This window comes from Salminus brasiliensis, chromosome 2, assembly GCF_030463535.1.
Source record: "Salminus brasiliensis chromosome 2, fSalBra1.hap2, whole genome shotgun sequence".
Lineage (NCBI taxonomy): Eukaryota > Metazoa > Chordata > Actinopteri > Characiformes > Bryconidae > Salminus > Salminus brasiliensis.
The window spans coordinates 9,034,159-9,049,745 of record NC_132879.1 but is presented as its reverse complement, the minus strand read 5'-3'; the positions used below and the strand labels follow the sequence as shown (position 1 = coordinate 9,049,745).

General features: G+C 38.1%; 1 protein-coding gene across 1 annotated transcript; it reads right to left on the bottom strand.

Annotated features, from left to right (window-relative positions):
• Positions 1-1,503: 1,503 nt before the first annotated feature.
• On the bottom strand, positions 1,504-10,425 carry LOC140549789 (CMP-N-acetylneuraminate-beta-galactosamide-alpha-2,3-sialyltransferase 1-like). The gene is made up of 6 exons (XM_072673536.1): positions 10,180-10,425; positions 8,137-8,330; positions 5,069-5,248; positions 2,728-2,773; positions 2,213-2,332; positions 1,504-1,671 (listed from the first exon to the last, which is right to left on the bottom strand). Exons 1-6 carry the CDS (start codon positions 10,423-10,425, stop codon positions 1,504-1,506), a joined length of 954 nt encoding a protein of 317 aa, XP_072529637.1.
• Between the last annotated feature and the right edge of the window lie 5,162 nt (positions 10,426-15,587).

The following is a 15,587-nucleotide window of genomic DNA, read 5'->3' as shown; positions in this document are numbered from 1 at the left end:
CAGGTGCATACATTTGGGCACCCTTATTGTTTTATTAATTTGAATACCTTTAGCACTAATTATTGGAACACATTTGTTTTGTAAGCTCATTGATTTCCTCTTTGCATCTTTTCTGAAGAGTGTCAACATGGGAGCCTCAAAACAACTCACAAATAACCTGAAAACAAAGATTGTTCAGCATTATGGTTTAGGGGAAGGACTAAAAAGAACAGAGTATATCAAGACAAACACTTGCTACCCACAGTAAAATTTAGTGGCGGTTCCATCGTGCTGTGGGGCTGTGTGGCCAGTGCAGGTACTGGGAATCTTGTTAAAGTTGAGGATCGCATGAATTCCAGTCAATATCAGCAGAATCTTGAGAACAATGTTCAAAATGTTCAATTTTGTTTAAATAATTATTGCACACTTTCTGTAGCTTCTCAAATATCACTGTGTTCATCTGCTATATGCCAATGATTTATAAAGGATCAAAAAAAGCCTTGAGTCTTCTTGGATATAATGCCACAAGGATTGAACACCTGGATTTGGGGATTGTCTGCCATTCTTCTCGGGTTGAATGGGGACCGTTGGTGGATTATGGGCTACTGAGTACAGAATGATGAGCCTCAACATATCAAATTATGAAAAAGTAAAAGGGTCTGAAGACTGGAACACTGAATAGATGGTTCTTTTAAACATGGTTTTTATAAAGCACTTAGAAAGGGTCCCACTATTAAGACATTTTATTTCAGATTTCTTTTTTGCTTTGACTTTAGGATGTTCTTCACTTCCCAATACAAAATGATCAAAATGAGCAGGCCCCAAAATATAAACAGCTTTATCTAAAGCTTGGTAATGGTTGTTAATAGTTGTATAATTGTTATATATCATCACTGTCATGCAAAAATGTGTATCTCCAAAGTGTCAATTTTACAGGAGATGGAAAAAACCTTTTTTACGTTTAATGGAAGTCAATGTTAAAGACTTTTATTAAAAGTCATTTTGGAGCATTTCTATTGGTCCCATTCAGACACAATATATAGAACCACTGCCAGATTCACATAGTCAAAAAAAAAAAAACTAACCAAAACAAACAAACAAGAAACAACAAAAATGGAGAAACAATGATTTGATATGACATGCATTAATATATGCCTCTAGTATAATTATTAACAAGACATACTAATAATGAATAATACAATTATTTATAATAGTGTTGGATACATTTTTACTTTCATAGACATACACTAAGTGTATAATGTATTAGCTTATTAGGAAAAAAAACCTAATAGTGTATTTTCAAATAGTATATTTTCAAAGTAATCAGTTTTAGTTTGGTATTAATTAAATGGTTAATCGAAATGGAAATATTTACTAGTGTATGAGTAAAAAATATTGAACTTTTAGCAGTCATTATCAGTGTGGTACATAAATAATGCTTAAGCTGTAAGTTCTTGAGGTCTGTAAAATGCTACTGAACGTTTTGAATCGTCAGAAAAATAAACAATTTTACCTGCCTTTATTTTAACTTCCTGTATAGATCTGGATCTTATTTTTCTGTTGGAGTTCCAGAATTATGTTGTATTCAGTGCTTCCACTATGTGGGCCTCCATTATGAAAAATACCATATTTTTTGTCAAAGTAATGGTGCCAGTTCCCATCATTTCTGGCACCAAATCCAAATACGTTCACCTGTGAGAAAGAGAGACAGAGAGGCAAATCAAGGGTATCGTCTGCATGTGCTATAGCTTACTTAAAATAAACATTATGGTAGTGTTTCCACCAACTTCACTAAGCACTAGACAGCTCTTCAAATGACACTAAAGCAATATTAGATTGGATTTCAGTATTAAGTAGGGCCCCCTTGTGCCACCACAACAGATCTGAGCATTCAAGGCATTGACTCCACAAGACTTCTGAAGGATGTCCTGTGGCATCTGGCACCACTTTAGGTAGGCGCTGACCACTAAACACCAGGAATACCACACTTGACCTGAATTAGGGACCAGGATGATGGTTAGGATTAGGTTTTGGGTAAAACTGGGTTAGGTTTTGGGTTGGGGTTAAGGTTTGGATTAGGGCCAGGGTTAGGGTTAGGTTATGGATAAAACTGGGTTAAGTTTTGGGTTGGGGTTCTATTGCCTTACTTAACAAACCCTTTGTAGAGGCTTTATTGTAAGGAGTGTACAGTGTGGACCTGCTGTGTGGAACGTATCAGCTCTTATGGTCCTACCTGGTCACAGACATGTAGGGAGAACACAAGCATTATGAAGCCAGTGGACGGGTATCTGCCATGTTTTTGCAGCCAGTTCTCATGGGTGTATCTGATAAACTCGGGGTGCAAAATCATCACCTTCAACAGAAAGCAGGGAGCACTATTAAAGGCCAGATTTTTGCAGAGATGCTGGGTCAAACTTTTAAAGGCATACACCATAATACTGCAAGAAATGTTAAATGTTCTTAATACACTTACAGAGCAATTCATTAGGTGCATGTATTTATTCATGCAATTATGCAGTGCAATGCATAAAATCAAGGCAGACTGGTTGGAGCGGACAGGAAGGCTACAATAACTCAGCTAACCAGTCTGTAGAATTGTGGTGAGCAGAAAAGCACAAACAACACATCCAACATTAAGGTGGATGGTCTACAACAGCAGGAGGCCACATTGGGCCACATCCTAATAAATTGCTTAGTAAGTGTATATTTTAAAATTTGGGAGATAATATTGGAGAGTGTGGTGTTCACCTTGTCCTTGTCTGCTTGTATTGTTGTTTTCACTGGTATATATGTGCTATAAAACAAAAATATAAAAAAGTGACATTTGAATTTTTTTGGATCAGAAAATTAATAAATAATAAAAGTATTTGGGGAAATAAATAAATATATAAATGCACAGAAAGTGAGGAACATAATTGATAACCTCTTCTTTAATCCCAGATTTGACTTTAAATGTCTTACCATGTCCATTTGTTATAGGAAAAGTTACAGTGGTGTAAAAAAATGTTTGCCCCCCTTCTGATATCTTATTTTTTGCATGTTTGTCACGCTTAAATGTTTCAGACCATCAAACAAATATAAATATAACACAAAGATTACAAAAGTAAAGTCAAAATGCAGTTTTTAGATGAACGTTTTTATTATTAAGGGGGAAAAATCCAAACCTACATGGCCCTGGGTGAAAAAGTGATGCCCCCTCCCTCGTTAAAAAAAAGACCAAAAATTATCCCAAAAGCGCAGCAATGACTCATTCAAGAGGTCAAAAAAGACCCCACAACAACATCCAAAGAACTGCAGGCCTCACTAGCCTCAGTTAAGGTCAGTGTTCATGTTTTCACCATAAGAAAGAGACTGGGCTAAAATGGCCTGCATGGCAGAGTTCCAAGACGGAAACCACTGCTGAGCAAAAAGAACATAAAGGCTCGTCTCAGTTTTGCCAGAAAACTTCTTGATGATCCCCAAGACTTTTGGAAAAATACTCTGACGAGAATTGATGAGACAAAATTTGAACGTCTTGGAAGGTGTATGCTCCATTACATCTGGTGTACAAGTAACACAGCATTTTAGAAAAGGAACATCATACCAACAGTAAAATAAGGAAGTGGTAGTGTGACGGTCTAGGGCTGTTTTGCTGCTTCCGGATCTGGAAGACTCGCTGTGGTAAATGGAACCATGAATTCTGCTGTCTACCAAAAAATCCTAAAGGAGAATGTCCAGCCATCTGTTTGAGACCTCAAGCTGAAGCGCACTTGGGTTCTGCAGCAATACAATGATCCAAAACACACCAGCAAGTCCACCTCTGAATGGCTTAAGTAAATCTAAATTAAGACTTTGGAGTGGTCTAGTCAAAGTCCTGACTTGAATCTGATTGAGATGCTGTCACATGACCTTAAACAGGCGGTTAATGCTCTGAAACACTCCCAATGTGGCCAAATTACAATAATTCTTTAAGGATGAGTGGGCCAAAATTCCTCCACAGTGCTGTAAAAGACTCATTGCCAATTATCGCAAATGCTTGATTGCAGTTGTTGCGGGCAATCACTTTTTTTCACTTTTTTGGACTTTTCACTCTTAATAATGAAAACCTTTATTTAAAAATGCATTTTGTGTTTACTTGTGTTATCTTTGTGTAATATTTAAATTAGTTTGATGATCCGAAACTTATTTAATTTAAATGCCATAAACAAAATAAATTAAGATATCAGAAAGGGGGCAAAAATGTCCAGAACTCTTAACAGTAACTGTTTAGCACACTTGTCTTTCCTTACTAGCCAATCAAAATCCCCATGCTATGAAGTTCATGCATATTAATGACCAGTGTTCAGCACCTGTTTTGGCCAAATGCGGATATTTATTGTAAGAGTGTTTTTACACTTGTCCTGAATACACAAGTCTACACCCAGAACTGATTCTGGGCTCCTTTCGGGGAGGGGCTCATTATCACTGGTTTGCTTTCATAGAATTCCATACGAACCAGGCATTGATTGCACAATTGTAAACACCACTTTTCTGCCCGTTTTCCTAGGATACAAACAATCCAGCAGCTATGAAAAGCATTTTTGGGAAATCGTGGCATTTCACCATGCAGGAAGCCATTCTCGTAGCAGAAGCTTTTAAGCCATGCAGGCGAAAGTTGATGCAGTCACATGATAAACTGAACCAATCATGCAACCCTGCTCATGGCACCGGGAGCAGATAGGTTCCATGCGCCCAGCAGATCGCACTAGAGTCTGTCTGAAGCAAACCTCAGACCATCAAGTTTAGGAGGACCAGAGAGCAGTTCTCTGGGCCACTCCTGGGCTACACTTGACCAAACATACCGAACTCTCAGAGCAAGCGCTCCTAGTTCCAGAAAAATGTCTGGTGTGATAACGCCCTAAGAAAAGCAGGAGTACTATTTGATAAAAAAGCACAGAATTAATACATTAACAGCAAATAACAGAATAAATGAATTATCTTTTAAAAATAGTTTGGAAGTACTTCATGCAAACGGTGAAAAGCTAAGTGATTATTATTTTATTATAGCAAGTGTTTATTAATGAAAAAAATACTTTAATTGTCCAGCTCATTGTCAGGTGTGTGTTCTCACTGTTTGATGTGTTTGGTGGTGAAGATGCTGATGAGCCACTGTAGATCCAGAATTTTGAATGGTATCAGAACAAGGTGGGTAGAGTTGTCTATGTCCACAGCGCTCTCAGGGTAGATGGCCCGGTGAGTGGTCTTTGACCCAACGTCTTTCTCATAACCTGTGGTGGGAGCTGTATTCATCCTGCAGTACAGTTTATACATGTTCAGTTTTACATGCTGATGCACTCTGCATTTTAATGCACCTGCAATATTGCAAATATTATATTTCCACATACTTTTGAATTATTTCATTTACACTGGCCATTGTGTGTTTATTTACTGGGAGTATTGGGAAGTTCACCTCTCTCCATAAAAAAAAGTGCAATACCCCTCCACTCCTAGCGCCAAGAATGAGAAAAGCTATGCTTGTGCAACTGCTATACCAGTCTGAAAACAGTAGCAATAGTGTGATTACACTACATGTCCAAATGTTTGTGGACACCCCTTCAAATGAATGCATTCAGCTACTTTAAGTTGCACCCATTGCTGAAACAGTGTGAGTGTATACATGCTGCTGTACAGACGTATTGCCAAAGCAGATAACAATGAACCTATTGGCTCCATGCCTAATGCGAGTTGTGGGCTAGAGCCCACTCCACTCCTCAGCATTCAGAAGTTGTGGAACTGTGCTCCCTGGAATGATGAATGGTGCTCTACCCACTGAGTTGAATAAGTTGGGGAGTTGGGAATGAACTGAGGTGGTGATCATCCAACATCCTGACCTCACTAAAGCTCTTGTTACTGAATGCAATCAAATTCAGTAGTACTAGTAAAAAGCATTCTTTTGGCAGTTCAGAGTCACTCCAATAAAAGCAATTTAATGCCCTTGATTTTGGAAGAAACATGAATGAGCAGGTGTCCCAGTACTTTTGTCCATATGTTGTATTTGTTAACAGCTGAAAACAATTCTGTAAAGTCGCTACAGCAACCAGAAATATGGCATGCATGCATTTCTTTCGATGGTTTGTTCCCCAGCAGGACTGCCACATAGCAAGTTGAGTATACATAACCTGATAGAAGATTTATTGATATATTAGAGATTTTTTTACAAACATAGATTTAACTATTTTTTACACTATTTAAAATGTTTGGACACAACTTTTGGTCTGTTTTTTGTTTTTGGTGGGTGGGATTTATGAATGCCTGTTGGGTCACAGCATCATTCAGTCATTTTGGTCTTCTAAAGCCCTATTTGGACAGGATTCCTCTTACATGAGAAGGTGGGGTAATGTAATTATTACCAGCATGACCAGTGATTTCAATCCCGTTCCAATGCGCCATGTCAGTCATTTCTACAGACTGCGGGCTCCAGCGCCAGTAACAATTCCGGCACCTTTCACCTTCCGTAAAACAAGCTGTAAAAACAACCTTTATTAATTGTTCATATTTACCCTGTGTGAATTAAAATGTGGGTAAATATCTTTTGAAGAAATTGGTTTTCACATCTTTTCTTGAGTATGGAGGAGGCATTTCGAGGAGGCATTTAGTATCATTGTGCATAGCACAGACACCTCATTCAAGTCTGCTGTAAACCTCAGTCAAATCCATAAGACAATCCAGAGGACTTCCCAGAGGCTGTGTGTGATGCTTCTGGCATCTCTAAGCAATTTGTTGTGTTTTGTAGCCTATAGCCTATATATGTTTTTTGAACATGTAGCTGCTAATGTTCACACTTATTACTATAAGCAAGTTATAAAATTTTTTTGGATTTGGATCCATTGCAAATCACTCATAAGTTTAACAGTTGTCCTGTAGTAAAATTCCATTACTCCACCTCCCTATGTAGCACTAATCCCATCCTTACAGGCACTAAGACAGGTAAAACCACCAGAACAGCATTTAATTGCACTCTTATATGGATGAATTCATAAAATTACATAGAGGGATCATCTCTTAATGTTTTTAGTAGTTTATGAGCTTTACTGGGAAGAACTTATGTGAAAACAGTTCTGTTTTTATATTAAACACACACAACACACAACTTGCCTCAGGTCATGTGATAAATTCATTAGGTGGCACACATAACATTTCCAGACTTTCTGCTCCACTATCACTCATGGGCAGACTTCACTTCAGTGACAAGAGACTCCTGACATTCCCCTGGACAGTCTGCAATGTTGACCCTCAAAACCCGCCTCCACACATACAACGGTGCCAGTTAGTGGCATTGAACCCAATCAACTTTTCCCTCTTCTAGCAAATAAGCAATTAACTTTTTTTACAAATATAGTGACCAGGTTGATGACCACATCAGTGCCCTCGAAAGCAAGTCCTTGAGGTGCTGCACCAAGGCAATTGGCTGGCCAAGCTTACTAAGTCCTGTCAATGCTGCTGTGACAGCACCAAGAGCTGCACTAGGAGCTGAGCAAGAGCTCTGCTACAAGCTGGGCTTCTGCATTCAGCCAGTAAACATTCAACCAGCCCAAGGCACCTGCCACATCCTCAAAGAGCTCCTCAAACGGCTTCTGGCTCATCCTGTAGAGTCATCTTAGTAAAGATGGGATAAGCTACAGCTTGAGCCCTGAAGGTCCACAGCAAGTTCCAAAGAATCTGGCCTTTATTGACCTATAAGTAATTTCCTAGGTTTATATTTAATATAATATGCTGTTCAGGTCTCGAGGTTAGTTAGTCCTGGATATTCATACTTTGGTCAATCTTTAACAAGGGTGCCAATAATTGTAAAGCTTATTGCAGCTGTGTCAATATAAATATCCTACGTTTGCATTTATTTTACTTTTGGCTAATTAGCTTGTTGGTCAGACCTGTCTGTGGCGAGAGCAAGAAGGTAAATACAGGAAGAACGTCCTGTTTTCTGGTCTATTGCATATTTCTGTGTGGTTTACTATTGAGAGTTGACATCTGTTATTAGCTGTAGTCATTTTCTAGGCAGTATGCTAGGTTAACAACTGGCTATTGGAGCCATTTAGCTCCAACTTGAAGAGTACACCTGATGGTTCAGATCAGAGATGGGGAAAAAAGAGCTGTTAGCTAGTGAGGCAGGTAAACATTCTTTACAAGCTTTGTCAGTACCTTATGACGAAGTCATGAGCATCTATCAGTGGGCCATAATGAGATCGTTCCAGATTGCCTGAGTTGCCCACCACAGCACACATTCTGCAGCGGTGAGGACCAGCATCTGAGTAGTGCTCTTCATCAGGGAACAGCGAAAACAGGGTCTCCACCACAGCAGTGTAGTTCACATTACCGTGCCTAGACTGAAGACTCTACACATACATATGAAATTAGTTATTTATTTGGAGTAGTCCTTTGTGAATAATTAATACACTCTTAATAGGGGTTCAGTACCAAATCATCAGCATATTGATAAAGTAGCAGTAAAGGAGCATCTGATGTAAATATCTTAAAAGATGTTCTGTTGATGCATTAATGACATTCAGCAGATTTACTGTTGATCTGGTACATCAAGTAGACTTAATATCTTACTTTCATCAAACAAAACCTAACCCTAACCTCAACCAAAAACCTAATCCAGCCCTACCCAAAACCTAACCCTAACCCAAAATCTAATCCTAACCTCAACCCAAAACCTAATCCTAACCTAAACCCAAACCTTAATCCAGCTTTATACAGAACCTAACCCTAACCTCAACCCAAACCTTAATCCAGCCTTATCCAGAACCTAACCTTAACCCAAAACCTATTCCTAACCTCAACCCAAAACCTAATTCAGCCTTACTCAGAACCTAACCCTAACCTCAACCCAAAACCTAATCCAGCCTTACTCAGAACCTAACCCTAACCTCAACCCAAAACCTAATTCAGCCTTACTCAGAACCTAACCCTAACCTCAACCCAAAACCTAATTCAGCCTTACTCAGAACCTAACCCTAACCTCAACCCAAAACCTAATCCAGCCTTACTCAGAACCTAACCCTAACCTCAACCCAAACCTTAATCAAGCCTTATCCAGAACCTAACCTTAACCCAAAACCTATTCCCAACCTCAACCCTAAACCTAACCCAACCTTACCCAAAAACTAACCTTAACCCTGGTCCTAATCCTAACCCCAACCCAAACCTAAACCCAGCCTTACACAGAACCTAACCCTAACTCAAAACCTAATCTAGCCCTACTCAGAACCTAATCCAAAATGTAATCCTACCCCTTTATCTCCACCCCAATCCCCTTTAAGGGTCCCTTATTCTCAACCTAATCCAGTTAAGATCCAGTTTCAGACTGGTGGCAGCAGAAAGCAGAATAGTTCAGTAAAAGTCTATTGATAATCTACTGTATCTTTAGATGCTGCTACATCACAGATCTGGTGTTGATCTGTTACTGAGACTGTGTGTTTATTTCCTCTAAAAGACAGACACTTTCCAGCTTAGTCTTAAAATGGTTATACTGTTAGACTGTTATAAAAATAGCTTTATGTTAGAAAGAATGTTTAATGTTTAATTTGTTCAGATGGAATATGGAGAGAGCTAAGCTCCACACTGCATTAGAGTACTCAGAATAAGGAGAGAGCCTGTACTGCACGTGTTACAATATCCATGAACTCTTTAGTGTACTGGCACACGAAAGAGAACTCTAAAAAAAAAATAAAAGTAAAGATAGAAAATAAATAAATAAATAAATAAATAGAAAATAAAGCAGATAGAAATTGTACTAATGAAAGAACAAGTTTATGAATCCCCCAGATGGAAAGAGATCATCAGCATGAGTCCATTACTGCTGTAAGTTCTGGGACACTCTGATTTCTAACATGTCTCTCTTTTTTTTTTTTTTTGTATTGCTTTTTTATTTAAACACAGTAAACAAGAGCTCATATGGTACATACACGCACACACAGAAAAAAAATTGTATAAACACCAATCCTTCAATAATAATAAAGTGAAATGATAAGGTATACAAACTCTCTTAGTTCTAGTCTCATAATAATGCTGTTAGTTAGAAGTGAGATGATCCATGAAATAATCCCAAATGCCCTTTGCCCCTTATTCTAACTAACATAAACTCATTTAGAGTTTCCACTTAACATGTCTCTCTTTAAAAGCAAAGCATAGACCTTGAACACATATAGGCACTGCAATTTGTGACGTCTGTGTCTTTACCTGCCACCAGTTACTGGTATTTGTACTGAGCTTGCTGTTCTGCCGGGACATAAGTTTTGGCACCAGCCTCTTGTAGCGCTGTGTGAACCAGGGATCCTTTTCACCTTCTGCTATGCACTGAGTACAGGCACATACATCCTCTGAAGAGAGATCCAGCTGCGTCGGGTTTAACACAACCAGGCAGACTATGATGACTCCCACCAGCAGTGCCTGAAAGACGTAAATCAGCCCAGCACAACGAGCCATCCTTAAAGCAGCAGGTCATATGAGGCTAAACATGATCTGTCTGCATTAAAATTACTCAGAGACATGCAAGGGTGTGGCAAAGAAGAGGTGGGAAGGTCCTGCCTCTGCTCCCTTTGTCCTTAGTGTCCATGATTTCCCACAAAGACAATTTCAGCAGCAGAATTAGAACCGTTTGAACATTTTACCATTGCAACTTTAGTTTAGCCCTGAATCCAGCACAGGTTTTCATACAGCAGGTGGAAAATCACTGGTGTCTCTCATATGCTAACCATGCTGACAGCTAGTGCCTATCCAGCATAGGTTTAAAACCAAAAATATGAATTACAAAAGAGGACTAATATAGAGATACCAACTAAATGATGATGTTCATCAGGATTGAGTATCAGTAAACAAGAGCTCATATGGTACATACACGCACACACAGATACAAATTGTATAAACACCAATCCTTCAACAATGATAAAGTGAAGTGATAAGGTATACAAACTCTCTTAGTTCTCTTAGTTAGTTAAAAGTGAGATGATCCATGAAATAATCCCAAATGCCCTTTGCCCCTTATTCTAACTAACATAAACTCATTTAGAGTTTCCACTTAACATGTCTCTCTTTAAAAGCAAAGCATAGACCTTGAACACATATAGGCACTGCAATTTGTGACGTCTGTGTCTTTACCTGCCACCAGTTACTGGTATTTGTACTGAGCTTGCTGTAATTCAAAAATTTGAATTACAAAAAAGGACTAATATAGAGACACCAACTAAATGATGAGGTTCATCAGGATTGAGTATCAGGATTATATCTGGATATAGCCACATAAAAACGTAACTGTAAACAAAACCCAATACACACTTAAAACTGATCACTTGAACCACTTCAGATGGTCTGAGACACATTTGATTCATGTGACAGCAGTATGAACACATTCAACTTTCCAAGACACATTAGACAACCACATCCCCTCCAAGTACAACTGAAACACCAGTAATAATTGTTGCATAGTAAGCAAATTTGCATATTCTAACCCACACAGCAATCAGATTTCAGTCTGATACACATCAGACTACCGAGTGTAAATGTATGTGGCTACAATGTTAACAGAATGCAACCCAGATGCTAGTCACATGACTTGAACAGGTTGTGAAGGGGGTCAGAAAATCTTCTGTCTGTGCTCTTAAATTGAAGTGCAGTTGGGTCATGCAACAAGACAATGATCCAAAGCACACTACCAAGTCCACCTCACAATGGTTAAAAATAAGTAATATAAACTATTGGAATGATCTAGTCAAACCCCAACCTAAACCTGTTTTATGGCAGGACATGAAACATGCAGTTCATGCACTTTCCTTCGAATGCCCCAGGGCTGAAGTTGTTCTGCAAGCCTAAAATTCATCCATGGTGTTGTGAGATGCTTGAGTTGAGCTTGAGTCTTTTTTTATTTCACAAATGTTTGTCTATTGCACTTTGGACAAAGACACCCATATTTACCATTTGCTGGGAACACAGGTGGAATTTGGCCTCCGCCTTTAACCTATTGATTTAGTGAACACAAACATACACACAGTAAGCAAACATGCCCAGAGTGGTGGGCAGTCATCACCAAGTGGCAGCCAAGCCCAATTATCGAACCCACAACCCTGTCATTAATTAGAGCCCGGTGCTCTAACTGCTGAACCACCACATAGTCTTGTGAAATGTTATATTACTTGATGTTGCACCATAGTCCTGGGGGATTGTTATGTCACCCCCACAGGGTCACTTTTAGGTCCTTATTGGGTTTTGGGTTAAGATTTGACATCAGTCAAATCAGACAGTGACAGTGAACAAATACTTTTTAGGGCAACTGTAACATTACACCCAGCCCATGCATGAGACTCTGGCAGCACTGGGCAGCTCCTTTAGTGACAGGCTGCTTCACCCCAAGTGTGTGAAGGAGCGGTATCGCAGGTCCTTCCTTCCTGCTGCCGTCAGACTCCACAACCAGCACTGCTCCCAGCGGACATACAAACATACAAACACACTTAAACTACACACATGCTCAGGGCATGGAGATCCCTCAATGTAAAAATACAATGTGCAATAACCGCCACCTCCACCCACCCACCCCCACCCTCACCCTCACCCTCACACACACACGTGCAATTAAGAGTCATTTGCAATTACCTGTAAATAATATTGTTATTGCTTTTTTACTTTTATTATTTATATTGTGTATATAATGATAATTTATCTACATTTTTGCATCTAAGTGTCTTGCTATCCCTTTTCCACTGTGTCACTGAGAATTTCCCCACTGTGGGATTAATAAAGGATTATCTTATCGTATCTTACATTACATTTTCATTCAGAATGTTTTTTAATAATGCAGATCTCATTTGGAAATGTTTGTGAACTGTTTCCACTGACTAGTCTGTGGGTCAAACAGCAGCACTTTAATCAGCAGAACTGGCTGTTCAGGGTAAAAGCAGGCCTTTTAAATGATGTTTACACTGATTGTTTCCATATTTGCCTGAGAAAGGCTCATCAGTGTTTACATGGACGTCCTATCAGTCTTGTTATATAGCCATCCTCCCTCACTCCACCCCTCCACATCTTAGTCCCTGTAAAGGGAAATTAACTTGGTGGAACTCCATGCACAGCTTCACCCTGTCCTGTTCCTCCAAACACTTGATGATATAAAAATAAATAAAAATGAGCAAATATTATACTGTTTGGCTCCAGAAAGGGATGTTTTTAGCCTTTGTTTGTGTTTCAGATTCCAGCTTCTTGTATACCTGTATCGTCTGCTCCGGCATCCTGATTGCTGCTCTGATCCAGGTGTTTTGCCTTTACCCTGCGGTTTTGCCTTGTTTCCAGTGGCATGCAAACACCCCTGGTCAATATTTCTGTTACTGTGAATAGTTGAGGATGTAGAAAATGTACTAATCTCCAAAAGGTATGAAGTTAAAGATAAAACATTCTTTTCAACATTCAACAGGATTAGTGTATTGTTTTCATTTCATTTTATTATTTATTCAATATTACAGTGAAAAAGGAAAGGAGCACTGTGCAAAAGTTTGATTATTCCAAGATTATTATTATTTTTTTATACATACGTAACTACATACTACATTGCTAATGCTTGACTACATGCTTAAATACAACTTAAAAGCGTTAAACTGTGCTTTTTTCTGACAACTTCAGCAAAAGCAAGTGAATTTAGGTATATGTTTTAAACATAACTGTTACTACACTTAAGGTACTATAAATGTACTACTTTGTGTAATATGTTTTAATAATTTAAAATTAAATGTAGTCTTAGTTAAGTATACTTCAATATGGGAATAAATACAATAAAGGAAGCGTATGTCCTAAGTTGTATTAAACTCTTTTTGAAAGCCATTTCTTTCAAATTTACTTCATAAATAATAAACTAGACTTGACACTTAAAAGCACTTTTGTTAAAACATGTTTAGTATGTCCTCTATCAACACATTAAAGTATAATTTTAAATGTAGTACATTTAAAGTACATTTATGTGTATTTATATGTATATGCATTTATATTCATAAATTATATGAAATAGAAAATGTTCTTTTAGTATCCTTTACCTAATTTAAATATACTTTGAGTGATCTTATGTATACTTCCTTTTCATCAGGGAGGTGAGGCAAATGTCAAAACTTTATCAATATTCTGATTTCTTAAACTTTGACTGACAAAGTTTAAATATAACTTTTGGCTGCAATGAACAAAGACATGTTTGGAGAAAAAAATGGTGCTATATTTCATAAAAAGCACCTCTCCAACTGTTAAGCACAGGGGTAGATGGATATGCTGTGGGCTTGTGTTGCTGCCAGTTGATCTAATCCAAAAGTTGAAAATGAAAAGAGGATGGCTTCTACACCAGAATAATGACCCTAAACACACCTCAACATCTACAAGGGAATACTTTAAGAAGCATAAGCTAAAAGTTTGCTATGAACCTCAAGATCCCTCAATTTAGACATCATCGGAAATCTATGGATAGCCCTCAAAAGGGCAGTGAATGCAAGACGGGCAAGAATCTGACATAACTAGAAGCCTTTTGCAGGACGAATGAGTGAAAATCCACCAAATAAGAACCTGAAGACTCTTAGTGTTTACAAGCTGTGATAACTGCCAAAGGGGTGTTACAAAGTCCTGACTATATAAGGTGAAGCAATGTGTCATCTAACTGCCTTTTGGAAATTAAGTCATCTTTTTCTTGCTAAGCTATTCAGAGTTACAGTTATTTTGACCAGGGTTGTCCAGTTTGAAAATAGCCTTGCTGCAACTACAAGGATGGCAAGCTCCTTTGTTTGAGGGGAAGGTTCCTCACCTTACCACTCATCCTCTGTGCCCGAATCCTTTGTTTGTAATGAGGTTTAGAAATGGTTGTCCTCAGGTTCTAGGCTTGTTCTGCTGTTATGCTGACTATAAGATTATCTCCCTATGAAATAGTGCTGCTGTATTTATTGTAAATAAAAATGTGTTTATAGTTCTGCATTAATGATTGTTGGGGAGGTGGGGTCTTTAAATGCTGTTTTGTCTTTTGCCATTCTTGATGACTTGTACTGGTTTTGTACCTGATGGAGTGAAGCACAACACACTTCTTGAACTTGTATCTCTGGTGCGTTTGTTTTATTAAAATATAAACCTATAAAATTTAAATTTTAATGTCCAAAATGTCCATTTTACCCCAATTAACTAATTATTTTGTTACATTGGTTTGTGTTGAAAGGGACTTTTGAGAAATTACTATTAAAAGCTTATTCTATGAACATGTCATCTTTACCAGCCAGTATAACTTAAACTTTCCAAATATGCTTTAAATACAGTTTTAGATTTAATTAATTTGAGAAAATTATTTATTAGTATTTATTTAGTATTTATTTATTTTCTTTTTTACCTTACTATCTTTATAGACCAATCCCCTTATTCTTTGCCTCGTTTCCATTCAGGGGCTCTATGGACATGCACATCCTAGCAACAAGATTTCATAAAATTATTATTATTATTATTATTATATTATATTATTATTAATATAGGACCAAAAGTGTACATCGACATATTCATAATATTTGCACATGGATATTTCGCTATTGTAAGCCTCACACTACAGCTCCTGTGTACTGGTGGCACTGTTTTGCTAAATATACACAACC